Source organism: Dasypus novemcinctus, chromosome 5 (assembly GCF_030445035.2).
Source record: "Dasypus novemcinctus isolate mDasNov1 chromosome 5, mDasNov1.1.hap2, whole genome shotgun sequence".
Classification (NCBI taxonomy): domain Eukaryota; kingdom Metazoa; phylum Chordata; class Mammalia; order Cingulata; family Dasypodidae; genus Dasypus; species Dasypus novemcinctus.
Window position 1 is genome coordinate 83555660 of NC_080677.1, and position 20334 is coordinate 83575993.

The following is a 20334-nucleotide window of genomic DNA, read 5'->3' on the forward strand; positions in this document are numbered from 1 at the left end:
TTGTTTTACATTAAATTAAATTATATATAAGAAAGATATTGTGGTAGATAATGTTCTTTCTAATCTTAAGTAATTACCTAGTTCTAGTCACAGAATACAGTATACTTGGTAACTCGCCAACTCATTAAAATAATTATTCTTTCAGGATGGCTTGGGAACCAATATAATTTAAAAAGTTAGATACTCTTGGATGTTCTTTTTAATAACACAATTCATATACAAGCTGCAATTGGTAGGAATTATTGCCACCTAGTGTGTCTAACTGGCCTTACACTGAACCAAAGAAAAAGGGAGAAAGCTTTGGGGGATGGGGAGTGGCAGGATGGACAAAGACCTGTAATATCACCATTTCTTAACCTAAAATTGTGATAAAATATTTTAAAAAATAGGAAATAATTATCATAATGTATTTTAAATATTTTATGTATTTTATTATACTTGGTCTTATTAGAGTAAAATATCAAATAGTTCATGTTTTAGAAATACATTGCTATGGCATGACTATATAATAGAAATTATCTTTCAATTTATAGAAACTTCCTAAATAATACAAAAAATAATTTGCAGGAAAATTAACTTCTCTTTTTAAATAGATCTACTGGAAAGATTACCAGATATTTTAAAAATGAATTAATTGTATTTGAACTGGTAATGGTGTTTTCCTTAAACTAAATACTATTTATTAACTTTATAAAAATTTTAAGTGGAAACATTCTTTCTACATTAGAATAAACAAAATAGAAAGAGAAAGGAAAATTGTATTACAAGTTAAGGTTAACATAAACTAAAAAACACAATGGAATATATTGTGGAATGTTGATATTCCACTTCACAGATGAATTTCTGTGATTTGAGATTCTCTTTATTGAGCATCTACCCTATCAACCGTCGTGCCAAAGCAAGCAGTTAGCCTGGAGACAGGTTTAAATGTTTGATAGAACCATTCCAAAATTTAACAGAAATGCTCAGGGTAGTATTTCCAAAAGAAGTAGCAAAGAACACTAGACTTGGAACTAAATCAATTTGGGATATACATATTATTTCCTTATGTTGGAGAGTTCACATTGTATTTTTAACATGATAAATGACCTTTGAAGTCCCTCCATAAAGAAACCTTTTAACCCAACATTTTCTAAATTTGCTCACATCCTAAGAATACATGGGAATAACTGAGTTCCATAGGCTTTGGAATCAACCCTACAACTGCTCTCATCATTTAGTTTTGACAAATGAGCATGGACTAACCTGCCCTTTGGAATAGTAGTCTCATTTGACATATACTGTAGAAAAATAGTTTGGTTTTGTTTGTAGTAGTCTTTAGAACTACTATTAAAATGCAAAAGAATGAGACAAAGAAATATAAATAAAAGTCTATAAAGGATAAACAAACATAAAATGAGAAATTATCAGGTCAAACAGGAAAATATATAGCAAAGATCAAGAATCTTAGTAGTCCTTGAGAGTACCTGGAAGTAAGCAAGAATTATGGGTATCTTCAGAAGCTTATGTACACACAGAGGGCAAAAATGAGAGAAAAAGAGACGAGTGAAAGAACATTTGAAATAAGGAAATAGGGGAAAAAAGAAAAAACAAAATAAAACAAAGAACTTTTCTAATAGTGAATCAATGAAAGCTAAGAAGTTTTTTTTAATGACAATTGTATCCTGTTACCAACTTCTATACATATAGTTTCTTTGTAAATGTATACTGACTAGCATAAAATTATTAAAAAGTAGGTTTTTAAAAAGTTTCCCACATTTCTCAATTTAAATTATGGCTTCCACCAACCAGATGAAAAATGATATAAGAAGCAATTTTCTCACAGATGTACAGCTCATGAAAAAGTAAAATCTTATCCATCCTTAATTTTCTACTGGTTCAAGTATGACAGGACTACCTATGCTCACCTTCCAGTTCATCACTCTCCTGTTAATTCATCATTTGTACTTGTGACTATGGCTTATTTAAAACATATTAGAAAAAGCACATTAAAATCTATTTTTAAATATTAACTTTATTCATAACAAACATTTTTAAAAGTTCATTAAGCAAACCAAAGGATTGTTTATCTTCAAAATATGAAAATAAAATGCCCACCATTTCAGAGAATAACCATGACCTTAAATATAAGTGTTTAAGGCTCTTTTCCTTCTATATAATAGTAATTACCTGTGCTTACACCACAAATGTAATCAAAGAGCTGATGAATTGGTTTCTGAGTAAGTTCAACTAATTTTCGCAGTGTCTGAAGAGCAACCACACCCCTGTAGAAATGATTAGAGGCAAAATAAGAATCCTATGTTAAGGATAATTTAAGTTACTGAACAAAACAACTTGACAAATTGCTTTAGAAGCTTAACTGCTAGCATGAAAACTAATAACAAAAATTAGCAACAGTAAAAATTGCCAAACCATATTTTTAGGATACTTTTGATTAAATCTAAGTTAATAGGATAAAACCTGTGTTATGATATGTTTTTGAATTTTAACTAGTATTTCTCTAGATATGCCAATGGAAGATAACTTTAGAACACCCCAACTCAAGAAGACACTAATAACCTCAACTCACTATTTTGGGGATACCATATTTTGATTTTTTTCTCTTACCAATGTAGTTGGCCACCTACAATTTGATGTATTTGTGTTTTATATATATTTCTCTAGTCATATTTTAAGCTCCCTTTTATTTATTAATTTTTTAAAACTCTCAACACCTTACAAGAACACTCTGCACTAAGAATGTATAAATTAATGCTGCATACTTTTTTCAATTCAGGATCCTTGCCAAAGGTAGTAGAGAGCTTCATGAAGTAATGCTAAAAATGTTAAAAAGTGGTTTTGGAGGGCTGGGGAAGGGATGCTAAGGGGTGTGGAATTTTTCTTTTTGGAGTAACGAACTTGTTTTAAAATTTTTTGTAGTGACGAATGCACAACATTGTGATTATACTAAAAGCCATTTATAATACACGTTGACTAGATAGTATAGAATGTTAATATATCTCAGTAGAACTGCTCAATAAATAATTGTGCAAGAATACCCAGAAACAGCAGTTATGTACAGCAGGGGAAACAGAGAAAGACTGAGAGGTGAAGTATTTTCTTATTTGTCTGGTTTTTATTATTATTACTGAAATAATGAAAATGCTCTTATAACAAATAAGTGATGAATGCACAACTATGTGATTATACCAAATACTGCTGATTGTACACTTTGTTGTTGGTTTTTTTTTAAAGATTTATTTACTTACTCCCCACCCCACCCCCTGCCCCGACTGTCTGTTCTCTGTGTCTATCTGCTGCGTCTTTTTCTTTGCCCACTTCTGTTGTTGTCTGCGGCACGGGAATCTGTGATTCTTTTTGTTGCGCATCTTGTGTGTCAGCTCTCCATGTGGGCAGCGCCATTCTTAGGCAGGCTGCACTTTGTTTCGCGCTAGGCGGCTCTCCTTACGGGGTGCACTCCTTGCGTGTGGGGTTCCCGTGTGGCAGGGCACTCCTTGCGGCGCATCAGCACTGGGCTTGGGCCAGCTGCACACGGGTCAAAGAGGCCCGGGGTTTGAACCATGGACCTCCCATGTGGTAGACAGATGCCCTAACCACTGGGCCAAGTCCGCTTCCCTGATTGTACACATTGAATGAACTGTATGCTTTATTAATATGTATCAACAAAATTGATTTGTTTTAAAAAAAATGCAATAGCTGGTAGAGTATAAGCCAATTCAGGTTGTATATCACAAGACAATTTTTAACATTGGGAGAATATACGAAATGAAAATGAAATAAAAATGAAGAGTTCTAATACCAATACAAAGTTTAGGGATGGTAAATCCTGGAGCAGAATTTTAACACAAGATAAAATACAGTGTTGAATTATGCCTTGATAGGCTTTTTGGAAAGTCATTAGATAACATTGTAAGGTTAAAGTGGAAATCTATCAAGATGTTGATTCTTTTGATAGCAACAAATAATGTGATTTGATAAGAGGTAAAAGAGGATAAGAAGCTTGCAAGAGGGATACATTATGAATTCAAGGTGAGAAATGAGGAATTAAAAATAATATTGGATAAAATACATTTAATAGTGTGAACCTTATTATATAAATGAGCTGAAGATAGCCTTGTGGAGTGGCCCTGTATGTTGTTTATTTACTCACAATTACCTAAGTTCATTAGAAAAACCTACCCATACCAAACTCTAATTCTTACATATACCATTGCTTTTAAAGTAGCCCAAACTAGCAATCTTTAGCCATTTAATTAACCTGATTTCCATACTCTACAAAACTGGCCCAACATCTGCTCTCCACTGATAAGACCCTGCACTTCAGCAAAATAGCTTCCAGTGAAGAACCACCAACCTAAAACTACCTTCATCCTAACCCACCTTTAAATTTTCCCAAGTCTTCTCATTCCAATTTTCTCCCTGTATGACTAACAAAACTCCTATAAGATCAAAACAGCACCATTACTTTCTATCCCCTTACTTTATTTCTCTTCACAGTGTATATTACTACCAAATCACATTTTTTCATTTTTCGATTTATTATCTCTTTCCTCTTCTAGGATGCAAGCACCATGAAGGCTAGGATTTTGTCTGTTCAGTTTACTGAATGTCCCCAGGAGCAAAACTGGTATTTAGAACATGGCTGGCACTCAATATTTCTTAAATGACTCAATGAATGATACCATTCCTCCCAGCTCCCGTTAATTTAATGGCAGAGAGGATTGACCTCCTCCTGCTCTTCCAGTGAAACTACTTACTCACTTAACCACCACTTTCTCTACTTCTCAGCACTAGGCACCAATTCCATGAACTAGAATTATTCTCTTCAATTCATTACCACTTTACCTATATTGCTCACATAAGTGATTTTCAACTTCTTAGGTTATTTCCCTTCTCAAAGAAATACCCACAAAGATTTTCTAAGACTTTTTTCTCTTCAATCAATTCCATTTCCATTTGCCAAGTAAGGACTTCTATACGAATGACTGTAACCTTATATTCAACTGTCCAAAAGTGAACTGTCTTTCTCAACACTAATCACTTCCCTTGCACCTGCAATCTGTTCCAGTTACCTGCAGGGTTTACACTTAAGAGTGATCTTGACCTATTTCTATGATATTCAGTCCACCTTTTTCTTCAAAAATATCTTACAGTTTTTCCCCTCCTCTTGCTTGCCACTGCCTCCATCTAAGGTTAGTATTTCATTGCCCTAAGCCCATATTATTAAATAGCTTCCTTCTCTCATCTCCAACGCCTTCTTTCACATTGCTCTCAAAGTGTAAAAGACTTGGGTGACATTCAGAATTGACTGTGGAATTTAACAAAAACATAAGGGTAGCACTTAAATGTATACAATAGTGATTGATAAGACAAGTATACCAGAGAATGAAATCAGAGATGTAAATTAAAGCTAAGAGCAACAGGCAGTGCATATACTATAAAATCAAAGCAGGGAAAAACAGAGGTAGCAGGGAATTCTAACATGAAATAGAAAATTTGGAGGGTAAGGTTCATATAGCTAAACCAAAGAATCTAAGCAACAAGTAGACAGGACTGGACAAATCAAGAGAGAAGCAGCAGCATAGACAAAATGCTGGTTGTGAAAATGGAGCCTGATGGTAAAATTATCCCCTTCTGAGCTCAGAAAGCATTTATTTCTTGTATAGCACCAGAATTGGTATCTACAAGTAAAGAAATATGGAGCCAGGAAGTTACTAATATAGAGTCCTTACCTAACCATCACTTTATTAAGTGATTGATATTTACGGGAAAGATAAATATAATAAAAGAAAACTGAAATTATAAAACATTGCCAAGATTTTAAGAGAATCATGTTGATAAGCTACCCTAAACTACTAAAAAGAAGGTCTGAAAAGACTGAACTAAAATATAAATATTAGATTAAAGGGTAATTGGGGTATGTTCAAGTGGCTCTTAGACTGATAAAGTAATAATTTTTAATAATTTCACAACTTATTTTTAAATTTTGATTATATAACAAGATTATTGAATCAAGTAAAAAAAAATCCAATAGCCAAATTGAATATACAGTTTTAAAAAAATCATTTTTCAAGACTTACCTTGTTCCTCCACCATCAATTGTGAGAATTCGAATTCCTCTCCCTTTCACTGGATCCACATAGCCAATTAAGGCCAAAATTTCTCTAACTGCAGCCTGAAGAGTTTCATCCTTAATTTGTCTCAGTCGTAATAAATATGGAATAACTCTTTCCTGTATTGAGAAAAATGCTACCTTGTTGCTTTTTCAAATCAAGAGCGAAAAATGTATGATTATTTTTAGCCAACAAATGCAGATCATTACATATAACCAAGGTGCCAGTGTTTATTACTTTCTCAGTGATCTTAAAAGACTATTTTTTACATATAATATCCAAGACAGTTAAAATTAATCACACAATCCAGGTATTTTTTTAAAAGTACAACATTTAGCAAATGGAGGAAATATAATTTTCTTAACACAAACTTACAAAACATTGTTACAACAAAGGGTAAAGTTAACATTATAGATTTTAAACAATATTTTGCTCAAATCCAAAAGTTAAGAGGATGAAAGTGCTTCATGGTAATTCTTAGAAAACATTAAGAGGAAAAAACCCATCTCATGTATATTGCACATGGGATACAATGGTAAGCTCATGAAGGAATTCGAACACGTTAATGAACAAATAAAACTGACGTTGAAGGCAAAAGCTGACACCATAATTAAACAAATTAGTTTAAATAAACCTGGGACCTAAAGATTCTAAGCATTCAACTTTATATTGTTGCTTAGAAACAGGGTTTGATAACTGAGTGGCAGCTCCATTTCTGCTATTTAACTTTCAGTAAATAAAAAAATTTCCCAATGTATCACTCATTTAGTTTCATTTTTTTAAATAATAAATAAAACCTGAAATACTACTGTTCTAAATTATGCTTCAATTATTTTTGTCCTGGATAGTGCTGAGCTCCAAAGCCCCACTAGAAAGACCTTATCAACAGTGGAAGACAGAACTGCAAATTTCTACCTCTGATTAGGGTGGAAGAATTTGTTGGAGATTAGCGCCCATACCAAGAACATCTAGAGCTGGATAAAATTAAACAACAAACAAAAACCCCAGCTCTATATAAAAGCATCAGAGAGCTGCTGAAGCAATGAGGATGAAAAGAACTAAGAATCTGGAGAAGCTATAACTGTTGCGTAGTGAGCTGATAAAGAGAAGCTCTTCACCCAGTGGGCATCTGTTGATTCTGGGAAGAAAAAAGGATTGAAAAACTGGGCTTAGAGAACAGAGAAACAGTTGAACATTTAGGTCTCATGAGTTTGGAGGGATGCAATTGAAAACTTGAGGGAGGCCTCAATCAAAAGGCTGGTTTCTTCTCAGACTCTTTCCAGATTCAGAAACTATATGGTGAGGAAGGCTAAAAGGTTAAATTGTAAACTTCTTAAAATCAAAGTGGATTTTCTAATCTTGAGATTCCAGGACTCAAAGGAGTAGTGGTAGTAGTCAACTTATCAGGCTCTCAACTGAAAACCCTGGAGGAATATGCCTTAGGAATAGGGTGAACTAGAGGTAGTATCTTACTCTAACTGTAACCCAGCCTTAACCCAGTCCAAGCTAAACGAATTAAGGTTATCAGTGCCCCACTTGATATGCCAAGCACAGGAAAAGAAAACTCTCTTGGGAAAAAACAATCTGCATGTCTACAATTTTTTCATTCACAATGTCCAGCCTCCAGAAAAATGATAAGGTATGTGAAAACAGTACAAAATGACCAAAGACCAAGAGAAAAATAATAGATTATAGAAACAGAACCACAGGTGACCCTGACATTGGAATAGTCAGTAAAGGATGAGAAAACACAATAAAAATAACAAAAAAGAAATACTTAAAAATTATCATCCCAAAACATCACATACCTAGGAATTAATTAAACAAAGTAAGTCTAATGAAAGATGGGGAAAACATCCATATTCAAATTTTTAAAAAATAATGAAATAAAATAAAGATGGTCTGTGATGGTTTAAAGTTCTGTGGATCCCCGAGAAGTATGTTCTTCAAGTTATTCCAGCTCTCAACCCACCATCCAAGATGCCAAAAGGAAAGAAGGCCAAAGGGAAAATGGTAGCCCCAGCCCCTGCTGTTGTGAAGAAGCAGGAGGCCAAGAAGGTAGTAAATCCCATTTGAGAAAAGACCCAAGAACTTTGGCACTGGACAGGACAGTCAGTCCAAAAGGGACCTCACTGGCTGTGTCAAATGGCCCTGCTACATCCGGCTGCAGCGGCAAAGGGCCATCCTCTTCAAGCAGCTGAAATGCCCCTGCCATCAACCAGTTCACCTAGGCCTTGTACTGCCAAACAGCCACAAAGCTGCTCAAGCTGGCCCACAAGTACAGACCAGAGACAAAGCAGGAGAAGCAGCAGAGACTGCTGGCCCAGGTTGAGAAGAAAGCTGCTGGCTAAGAGGATGTCCCCACCAAGAGGCTGCCTATGCTTCAAGCAAGGGTGAACACTGTCACCGCTTGGTGGAAAACAAGAAGGCCCAGCTGGTGATGATTGCACATGACGCACACAGTCGAGCTAGTTGTCTTCCTGCCTGCCTTGTGTTGGAAAATGAGGGGTTCCCTACTGCATCATCAAGGGAAAGGCCAAGGCTGGACGGCTCATCCACAGGAAGATCTACACTACTGTTGTCTTCACGCAGGTCAACTCAGAAGACAAAGGAGCACTAGCTAAGCTGGTGGAAGGTATTAGTACAACAACAGATACAATGAGATCTGCCATCACTGGGGAAGCAATGTCCTGGGTTCCAAATCTGTGGCTCACATTGCTAAGCTGCAGAAGGCAAACGCTAAAGAACTTGCCACTAAACTGGATTATATGTATACAGCTGACTTTTCTGTACATAAAAATAAGTTCTCCTTCAAGTGTCCAAAAAAAAAATTAGAAAATAAAAATTAATCCACTCCTGTGGGTGTGAACCCATTCTAAGTATGATCTTCTGGTGAGTAGGATCTTAAGATGTGACCTACCTCATTCAGCTTGGGTCTTAACCCTCTTATTGGAGTTAGAGAGAAAGCCAGATTAGCAAGAAGCTGAAAACAACAAAACCTGAAAGAGAAGACACTGCCATGTGCCTTGCCATGTGACAGAGGAGTCCAGCTTTGTAGGTAGATAGTCTTCAGGGAGAAAGCATGGCTTGTTGATGCCTTATTTGGACATGTAGCCTCAGAACTGTAAACTTGTAAGCTAATAAATCCCCATTGCAAAAGCCAACCCATTTCTGGTATACTGCTTTTTGCAGCCTAGCAAACTAGAATATGGTCCAAATAAATGGAAGAATATATCGCATCCATAACTTAAGAGACTCAATATTGTAATGACTCAATCATCCCCAAATGCTCTATAGCTTCAATGCAATCCGAGAAGGATATTTCTTTTGGTAAACTGGTTCTAAAATTTATATGGAATTATAGTGAGTTAAGGATAGCCAAACCAATATTAGGAGGAAAAACAAAGTTAGAAGATAACAGTACTATAAAGCTACAATAATTTATACGGTGCAATACTAGTGCAAGGATACATAAATACACCAACAGAATAGAATACAGTGTACAAAAATAGACCCAATAAATGGTGCTGGCTGAATAGGATATGTGTATTTTAAAAAAAACCCTCATGACTCCTTCCTCACACCATACAACATTTATTCCAGATGGATGGTACATATGAGTATGAAAGATAAAACAAAGCTTTAGAAGAAAACATACAGGAGTGGATGTGGCTCAAGCAATTAGGTGCCTGCCACCTACATGGGAGGTCCCGGGTTCAGTTATCGATGCCTCCTAAAGAAGATGAGCAGACACCACAATGAGCAGACGCTGCAACAAGCAGATGCCTCAAATGCCACAACAAGCAGACACTGCAACGACTAGGGAGCGGAAGTGGCTCAAGCAGTTGGGCACTCTCCTCCCACATGGAGGTACTGGGTTCAGTTCCCCATGCCTCCTAAAGAAGATGAGTAAACAGATGAGAGAGCCATTTATGGGGGGATAGGAGGAGATAAAAATAATATATATACGTGAAAAAAGAAAACAGAAAAATATCCTTATGGCATTTGGCTAGGCGAAGATTTCTTAAACTATGAAGGGCTAACCATAAAGAAAACTATCTATGAATTGGCCTACATTAAAATTAATAACTGTTTATCAACAAACACCTGAAAGAGTGAAAAGGTAAGCCAAAGAATTGGAGAATATATTTCCAATTCATGTATCTAAGCAAAGACTCAAATCCAGAATACATTTTTAAAAAAAACTTCTACAAACCAATAAGAAAAAGCTGGTCAAGTCAATGGAAAAATGATCAAGACTTGTAATAGACACATCACAAAAGAAGAATGCAAATTGCCAGTAAATATTAGGAAAGGTGCTCAACTTCATAGTTATCAGAATAGTACAAATTAAATCCACAATTTACTATGACTAAACACACAACAAAATGGTTAAAATGAAAAAGATGAAAAATACCAAGTATTGGAGAGGAAGTGGAACAACTTTGACTCGTGACTTCTGGTAGAAGTACTCACTGGTACAAGTACTTTGCAAATCCGTTTGGCAATTGTATCAGTCAGCCAAAGGGGTGCTGATGCACAATACCAGAAATTGGTTGGTTTTTATAAAGGGTATTTATTTGGGGTCGAAGCTTACAGATACCAGGCCATAAAGCATAGGTTACTTCCCTCACAAAAGTCTATTTGGAGCAGGATGGCTGACGACGTCTGCAAGAGTTCAGGCTTCCTGGGTTCCTATGTTGCTGAGGCTTGCTTTTCTCTGGGTTCAAGGTTCCTTTCTTCCTGGGTCTGGCTTCTCTTTCCTCTGTGAGCTTACTTTCCAGGGCTCCAGCTTAAGTCTTCAGCATCAAACTCCAACATCAAAACTCCAACATCAGAAACCCCCAACTCTGTTCTTTGCCATGCCTTTTATATGTAAGTCCCCATCGACCAAGAGGTGGGGACTCAATGCCCTAATCATAACTCAATCATGCCCAGGTACAGATCAGATTACAGCATAATCCAATATCTATTTTTGGAATTCATAACCATATCAAACTGCTACAGCAGTATTCACTAAAGATAAATATGTGCATACTATATAACCAACAATACTACTCTTAGGTTCATATCCAAAGTAAATGAAGACAAGTTTTCTAAAAGACACGTTCTAGAATGTTCATTGGGGCATTATGAATTACCAAATGTTCATCAGCGGTAGAATGGATATATTCAACATCATAGAATAGATGATCTATAAGTACTCACAACAATGTGAATGATTCCTACCAACATAACGTTGAGTGAAATAAGCCAATCAAACAATAGTTTACGTAATGTACAAAAACATAAAAAATTAATCTGTGATTACCCTTTTGGGGGATACTGACTAGAAGGGGCACATAGGAGGCTTCCGAGATGCTGGTAATGTTCTATTTCTTCATCTGGGGGTACTGGTTACATGGATATATTAGGTTTGTGAAAATTCGTTGGGTTTTTATATTTATCTGTCTGTGTATTACATGTGAATAAAAAGATTTTAGAAGTTCTACAAAGTAATTCTCTGCTTTCAGTTATATCACTGAAATGTGAAATATATTTAAAAGCATGTACATATCTGAAAAATTCATATTTTCGGTAAGAGATTCTACAATATGAAATGAAAAGATCATCTCAAATTTTAACATGAAGTATTAAAGCTTACCTATTATAATGTATGTGTTGCACAATATAAAATTAAGGAATGGCACATTATTCAAAGACTTAATTTTTCAGCAGATCACTGTCAAAAAGTGGAATAAATGTAAACTAAGGTAACTTGAAATTTTCAGAATTGGAAACTAAAAATAAGCACTAACATATTCCCAATGAAATTGAAACAATATCTTGTCATTATTTTACCTTTTCAAACTGTTCACTAAATAAAATATTACAAAATAAAAGACACTCTGCTACATTATTCGTATTTTATAACTTTCTCTGAAAAGAATCTATATAAATGGTCCAAAATTGTCTTCACTACTTTACATTTGAGAAAACTGAGGTAAGGGAGAGTTAAATGTTTTACTTAATGTGATTACCAATTCAATTATCAGTAAAATTTTAGATGTTCATTTATGAAAGACCATGAAATAATATCTAGCAGTGGTTTTACTGAGAAATGTATCCTCTGTCTTAAAAGCAGTGTTACATAGTATAAGTAGCTACAATGCATTTAAGAAAAATTTGGCAACTGTTGGACAATTCAACTAATACACTCATATTTATTTTCTATTATATAAATACTTACTCTCAAAGTAGAGGTATTGGTATCATCATAATTTAATCACAGAATAAAAGGGAACAATTGGCATAATTCACATCACAGAATAGGGGACGTGCTGACTATGCAATATATCCCATGCATGATAAAAACCACAAAAAACTTAAATAAAAAATAAAGACCTTGCCTTCTCCATTTTATAAGGCTAACTAGTATTTTTATTTCAAGACAACATCAGACTAAATAAATTAGAAATTACCTTGACAGCCACTCCTTTTCCTTCAGGAAATTCTAGAAGATGAAAAGTCAGTTCTTCAACCCTATTAATGCAGAGCTTTGGATGAGTTGTTCTTCTTAATGCTTGAACTAATGCCCGGGTTCTGTTATCAATACTCACCCTTGCAATAATCTACAAAGACATTAAATATGTATGATTTAGAATATGAAACTCTTTTGGTAATACCAACAAATGGTTAACATGTCTTGGGTCCCTCTAAACATTATAAATTTGACAAAAATTAATACAACTTAAATCACACTGATAGATAACTTGCCTTTTCTCGCTGAAAAGATGAAGGCTTTTTCTCTTCTGCAATTTTGTCTTTGCTGACAGCCTGCTCAGTTTTAACAGCCTCTTCTTCGTCTCCTGACCGAGCTTTTGAATTATATTTTAATTTGGGAACAAGTCCACCAATGTAACCACCTACTAAAGCTTGTACACCTTCACTGGGATGAGAAAGAAAGTTAGCAATACTTCGTTTAGTAGAAATTGGAAGAGCCTTAGGTGTCTCACTGTGACCTGCAGACTCCTTGACAGTATCTAAAGAAGATTCTAAATCTGGCCTCTTATCAGTCAGGATGCCAGGACCTGGAGAACTGAATTTCCTGTCTTCTTCAACCTTTATACCTTCAAGTTCTGATTTATCCTGGAAATGTTTTGTTTCCTTTTTTTGAGACATTTTTAACTCACTTTTAAAGTATGAATTAATATGATTTGATAAAAAATTGAATGACTCTCCAAATTTTGTAGTTAAACTATTCGTGTAATGAAAAAGGTTTTGTTTACCTATATCTTCGTCTTTATCTATGATGTGACTTTTCTCTTGTGGAAAAGAACTCTTTTCTGTTGATTTGTCACTGTATTTTTTCAGAGTTCCGATGGCTTGCTTAATGTTTTTCTGTTTTAACCAGCCACGATCGGATACTTTTCTTAATATTCCATAACTTGGCTTAAATTGCACTAAATGTGAAATCATTTCATTTTGTTTGCCAAAAACACCCTTTGAAACAGAGTGCAGAGTACTTTTAATATGGGACATACGAATGCTCACTTTTGGAAGTCTTTTAGGAGCAGAAGTGCTAAGTTTCAAAATTCCAATACGTAACCCATGGTTACTTGGATAGTAACAGTGCTCAATGTAAGAACGTGCTTCACTTGAGGTCCATTTATTTATTTTGTTTGCATGAAAACCTCTTTGTAGGCTGATGTGGTTTATCCTCCAGTAATGTTTGGATAGGCACAAGAAATGCAGTTGCTTGCTTCTCTGCTTCCCGCAAAGACTCCTTGCATTACTAAGGCGGTAAATACATATATCTAGAGTCAAATTAATAGACATAACTTAAAAATCATTTATTTTTATATGTTATGACTTTCTCTCACTTCATCCCTGAATGCTTCATTTAAAAAATGCCATAATTCATGTTCTTACCTGAAATAGTAAGGAAAAAAAAATTAGGATTCAAAGTAAAACTGAAATCAGGTATAAGATAAAACGCATAATTATTTGAAGTAAACACAACAACTTGTCTCCAAAGAAGACAATATATTTCTATTTTGGCTGATAAAAATTTCATTTTAAGCTAATAGAAAAGAATTCACATTTCAGTATAGAAGTCAATAGAGAAAAATTAGAAGAATATTTCACTAGAGCTAATCTGGGGGTGATTGCCAACAGATACCTTTCCTACAACATATATAATTTTATATGCAATTTAGATACTATGCTGTTTTTTTCCTTAATATTAAATTCTTCACTAGTTAATGCGGTATCAGATTTTAAATTCCATGAAAACAAGGATAAAGTCTTGCACTTTACTCATTGCAAAGCATTTATAGATTAATCTATACCAGACATTGAGCTAGATGCTAATGTAACCAAGAAAAACAGGATACTAAGAAACTTCCTCTCTAGAGCTAGAGAGAGCCATGTAAGGAGATTTCACTATAATACACATATTCTTTGATTAGCAATTCTCAGATTCTTAAGAATTTATCCTACAGAAACACTTGCACAATAGCACATGGTACATACATACACATTCTCTGAAGCACTGCATGCAATAACAAAATACTGGAAAACCCTAAATGTCTTTTAGCAAAAGATGGTTAAATTATGATAAATATATAAAATGGAATGAGTTACCATATAATACTATGTAGCAATTAAAATGAACTAGATGATCTGTGTGTACTGATATATTCTTCATACACATTAGAGTGAAAAAAGACAGTATTACATACACAATACACACATAAAGATATACAAATATAAAATAAAACAAAAACCTTATATATGTGATTTAAGTCTGTGGCACTATGTACTCTATATACCTATGTGTACACACACACATATGGAGAGAAAGATTGATTCTGAAAAGATATACATGATACATGATTCATTCATTCTTGTGAAGAGAGGTGTAGAACCAAGAATGAGGAGAACCTTTACTTTTTTTTTTTAGATTTATTTTATTTATTTAATTTTTTTAGTGACATGGAACAAGGGACTTTTATTTTACTTTTTTACACTTTTTAAATTAAAGTTAATAAATCACAAAGAATGTTATTTATTTATTCCCTCCCTTGTTTGCCCTTGCTTTCTGCTCTCTGTGTCCATTCACTGTGTGCTGTGTCTGCTCATCTTCTCTTTTAGGAGGCACCAGGAACCAAACCTGGGACCTCCCATGTGCGAGAGAGGCACTCAATTGCTTGCGCCACTCAGCACCCTGCTTTGTTGTGTCTCTTAGTCTTTCCTTTTTGTGTCTCCTTGTTGTGTCAGTTTGTCGGCTATGCCTGCCCATCACGCCAGCTTGTTGTCTTGCTCATCTTCTCCAGGAGGCACCGGGAATTGAACCTGGGGCCTCCCATGTGGTAGGCAGCTCAGTCACTTGAGCCACATCCACTTCCCATACTTTACACTTTTGTAATCTCTGCATTATTTACATTCAGCAGGTATTACTTCAGTGATTAGAAAGAACAAAAATTTAAAGCAGGTTAATGGACTGACATCATGTGAAAGACATAAGGTGAAAGCAGATATAAGGTTAAGTCCAGAAAAAGAAGTTAAAAACTGCGCAAAGTTAAAAGGAATTTGTCGTGTGGTAAAGATGAGAAGAGAAGGAAGGAAAAAATTCTAGATACACAGTATGTGCAGAAATTGCCAGTCTAGTTTCACTGTAGTACCTGAAGGTATTTTATGAGGGAAAGGGAGATGATACATAAATGATAATTTGGGCCATATTATGGAGGGTCTTATAAATCTTGTCAAGGATATTAAAGATGGAACTGTCAATAAAATACTTTAAGCAAAGGAATGACATGAGAAAGATGATTCTATTAATACTCTGGCAGAATGGAGTAATGGGAAAAAATTGAGAACGGAAACCAAGAATCTACTATAGTTGTCCAGAAGGTAAGAATCTGAATTAAAATCTTCTTTGTAAACAGTACGTGCACACATTATTTAAAATGCCCAAGGGTACAGAGGGGAGAAAAGAAAAGAAGCAAGCAGATCTGAGCTGCTGTTGCCTGCCTTCCTGTCTCTTCAGAACGCCTCAGGACTTGCAGTCAATGTGATAAACTGAGTTAATATAAAAGCCTCTCAAGCCCCCAAACACAGAAATGTTAGGTAAAATACAGTTAAAAGTACCTTTGGATGAAAAGCCATGCTCAAAACCAAGATCTCCAAATTCTAGAGGAATCCCAGGCCTGCATCTGCAGTCACACACATGGTACAGAGATCCTAACTTAAAAAGAAAAATTGGTGAGAACTGGTGAATCCCTTGAGGCTGCAGAAGAGTAAACTGAGACTACCATGTAAGGACACCTTCACAGTACAGGGCAAATGGGACTCCTATATAGAAGCAACCACCTATGAAGTTGATCTGACAGTCCAAGATTACAAAATAGGCAAAAAAAGGAGCCATCACCTTGAGAGAGCATTAGCAAATACAGCCAAGAGGAAAATGTATAACTAAGATGTAGAAATAACAGAAAATATGTAAGTAGGTTTAAAATGTTCAAAGATATAACAGTAGGAACAAAAATAAAGACTCAAAAAGAGAAGTGCACCAAGAGTGAACAGGGAAGGCAAAATTTTTGAGATAAAAATCCAGCTACATGCAGGTTAAGAGATAAACCTACAACATAATGACAAAAAAGGTTGAAATTAAAGGGATAGAAACAATTATATACTAGGCCTTCGCTAACTAAAAGAAAGAAAAAAAAATGCAATTTAAGGCAAAAGGCATTTAATTAATTTAAATAAGGCATTTAAATAAGGATAAAGAAGGGATTCTACATAATGATAAAAGGCTCAGCTAAAGATGTAAAGAATGAATTTATAGAGGACTTGATTTGGTTTTAGCAATAACAGAGGCATAAGATAACTGGGCCTGAATTCAGGCAATACAGAATAGAGAAGAGGGCTACTCTGAGCCACACTTTGAAAGTGGGGGGAAAAAAACAAGTAAAACAACAACAAAACATAGGACTTGGTGAAAAACAAGAAATGGGTAGGGAGAGAGAGGTGTCCAGACAACTGTAAGGTTTTTAATCAGAAACACAGAGAGAATGCCATTTGTGAATATGAGAAAACTGGGAAGAGGGCTCACTTAATATAAGAGAAAAACGAGCTGTCTTTTATATTTTCCATGAAACTTCAGAATATTCATGGACCTATAAAAGTATTCCTTGGGTTTCAGATTTTAAAACCTTGGTTTAGAGCGAAGAAGAATGGTAGAGCTGCTTTGAAGGTTACCCAGAGTTAGAAAGAAAATCTTTCAAGGAAACAAAAAAGTAAAGGAGAAAAGATATCCTGAAAAAATTGTAATTGGAAACGAATACAGGAGCAAGCATAAGAATTAACGGATGACTTACAGAGTAATACATTTACAACAGGAGAGAGAAGGATTAGGGTGGAGAAATAGATGAGGAAGGTGTCTACAACTAAAAGTTTTAATTCTGACCTTTTCACAAATATATGTTCCACAAACGGAAATGATATGTACAGTTAGTATAATTCCTCTACCATTAGTGATGGAAAACTTGGATTAACTTTGTTATGAAGCAAGTGACTATATAAACGAGTGAAACTGATCCATTCATTCAACATCACTGGCCCAAAAGGACAATGTTTACAAGATTTGAATTTAGATGAGTTCCAGAAAGCCAGGTCAACAGTAAGAAAAATTTTCATTGATTAAAAAAGAAATGATGAAATAAGTCCCTATATTGAAAATACAAATAATTTCCACAACCAATTTAACAAAATAGCTACAATGGGCTTAAAATAACTGCCTCACATAAAGGCATAAACTCTCACTTCACAGCTAAGCGTATTTTTTAAAAAGGTTTATTTATTTACTTTATTTATTTATCCCCTCCCCCAGATGGTTCTCTCCCGTCTGCTGCCTTCTCCAGCACACAACAGTAACCAAATTGGGACCTCCCACCTGCGAGGCATGTGCCAGAAGTCCTGAGCCACATCGCTCTGGGAGGGCTGCGGTCCTTGCTCATTTAGGCCTCTGCTCCTTATGGCAGGTGCAGCCTTCTAGCTCATCTTCTTTAGGAGGCAAGGACCCAACCAGGACATACAATGTGGTAGGCAGGCACCCAACTGGTTGAGCTACATCCACTTCTCCTATATACTATAAATGTCTCACACTTATTTTCCTGATTCACTAAAACATACTTTTGTCATTTCTGCAAATGTAACAATTAAGTAGAACCACGATCCAAATTTTACTGAAAGTGAAAAACACAACTTTAAATAGAATTATGACAGTTTCTTATGCCACATCTCTCCTAAGGAGTGTTTTCCTAGGAGTAACCACTTTCCTTTAAAGTTAGCTTTATATTCGGTGTGGAAACCAAGTTTCTCCCACCATACTGACACAAATGACAGGAACCACTGCACCACAATGACTCACAATGCTTCATCTTTCACAAAGTACACACCTGAATACCTTAAGCAACAGTAGCCGGGGACAGGGTTAGGTATGAGCGGGGTGAAAAAGAAACTGCTCTTAAATAAAAATATCCGACAGTGGAATCATCAGGTGTACAATGACAAATATAATCGAAAATGAAGTAGAAAAAGGGAAACCGGGTTTGAGACCCATCACCAATGAACTGCTGGAGAACCCTGCAGCCTCGGAAAGCGAGCCAGACATTGAGAAAGTGGACTAGAAGTGATGCGGGTGGGAAAGGAGGGGCAGGGCGGGACCAGACAAACCGAAACAATTGCGCTCCGTAGACCGCAAAACCCACGCTGGTAAAAAGTGGGGAGGGCACTGCGCACCAATCAACCCCGGTACCCAGGCGCTCCTTCTGGTGCCCGGTCCCCTTTCGAAACCTTGGTCCTGGTTCCTCCCTACCCTTTTACTCTGGAAGTGCTCTCAGAACCAGCGAAAAGAGTTAGGAAGACTGGGAGGGCTGGACACGCGACGACCAAGCGCATCCTATTGTCCCGCCCCCGTCCCTCACCGGCCACAACCAGATTGCAGGCTGTAATTACTTCGGCATCAGCGGGGTCTCGCCTCTTCCCGACATTTACGTCCGCTCCAGACAGGCCTCATCAGCTGAGCTTCTAACACAAACAGAAGAGCCGCAGCCAGAGGACCACCCCTCCAACGCAGCCCCGCCCCCAGCGGAAGTGACGCACGGGGAGTTCGCCTCTACTGGCCTGCGGAAATGCAGTTCCGTCGCTTCGCCTGGGCTCCTACCTACCTGTCAATCGCCGCTTCAACCTCTCCGGAGGCATGCGCAATAGCCCATGACAACGGGTGAGGCTGGAGGCCTGCCGGAGACGTGCGTCCGTGCACGGCGTGCGCCCAGAGGAGCGTGGCTCGGTGGCGGAGAACGTTATGTTTTAAGGTCTCGGGCGTTTGGCTGAGGGTGTTATTTGTACTGTGTTCTCTACGGCAAAGCCGAGAGCAGTCCTCCTTATTTGCGAGCTGCCATACACTTTCAGCTGAGATAAGCGTCTGTCTCCTCTCCTTAGAAGTACCTGCCCGCTCCCAGTCGCTGCTGGGTGAACTGGGGGCGGTGTTGCCAGGCGCTTGGAGCGTGGTGAGCGCCACGGGCTGTGGTCCTGGCAACTGGGTGTCACCATGCCCTCTCACGGCCACCCAGACTATCACAAAAAAGCACTTTCACGAACATTATCGTGTTGGAGTTGGCCTGTGAAATTTGCATACCGCCGCGCAAAAGATCATTCGAACTCTTATTTTTGTTCTAATTCTGACATTTTCGCTAAACTATGGACAAACTATAAACCCCTGGGACAAAACCGACCTGTTTATGTACTGTTGTGAGCTAAGAATGGCGTTACATTTTTAAGTAGTTATATATACTTCGTGACACATGACAATTACTTGAAATATCAGTGTCCATAAATAGTTTTATTAGAACACAACCTTACTCATTCCTTTGCATATTGTTTATGGCAGCTTTCATGATGCAGCAGCAAATTTAAGTGGTTCAGACAGAGACCTTAAAGGTCCACAAAGTAAAGTATTTACTATCTGGCCCTTTACAGAGGGTTTATTGTCATATGTCATATGTCAAATTTTTACAACCCTGTTGCTGCTAGTTTATAATTGCTGCCATTTTCTTTGTCTTATTTAGTTCACTTCTTCTCTTTTCCACTTCGTTTGTGTTGAATAACAGCTAGAAGGACAAAATATATTCCAAATTTAATAAACAAGACAGGAACTTCTTGCTTAATTTTAAAACTT

General features: G+C 36.4%; 1 protein-coding gene and 1 pseudogene across 10 annotated transcripts in view; one reads left to right on the forward strand and one right to left on the reverse strand.

The window, feature by feature from the left end:
• PNPLA8 (patatin like phospholipase domain containing 8) overlaps nt 1-19252 on the reverse strand; it is a 53876-nt gene extending 34624 nt beyond the window's left edge. For 2 of the 10 annotated variants that reach the window (XM_071215226.1, XM_004463594.5), the window contains exons 1-5: nt 19113-19252; nt 12870-14024; nt 12575-12724; nt 6081-6232; nt 2170-2264 (exon numbers count right to left, since the gene is read on the reverse strand). In XM_071215226.1, coding sequence (XP_071071327.1) covers nt 2170-2264; nt 6081-6232; nt 12575-12724; nt 12870-13931 — 1459 coding nt within the window. In that variant the 5' untranslated portion in view covers nt 13932-14024; nt 19113-19252. Of the gene's footprint in view, nt 1-2169; nt 2265-6080; nt 6233-12574; nt 12725-12869; nt 14025-16244; nt 16342-19081 lie in introns of all 10 variants that reach the window. The other 8 variants (XM_071215228.1, XM_071215227.1, XM_004463592.5 and 5 more) reach the window with 8 other exon arrangements.
• On the forward strand, nt 8094-8962 carry LOC139438973 (large ribosomal subunit protein eL8 pseudogene; annotated as a pseudogene).
• Nucleotides 19253-20334: the final 1082 nt, after the last annotated feature.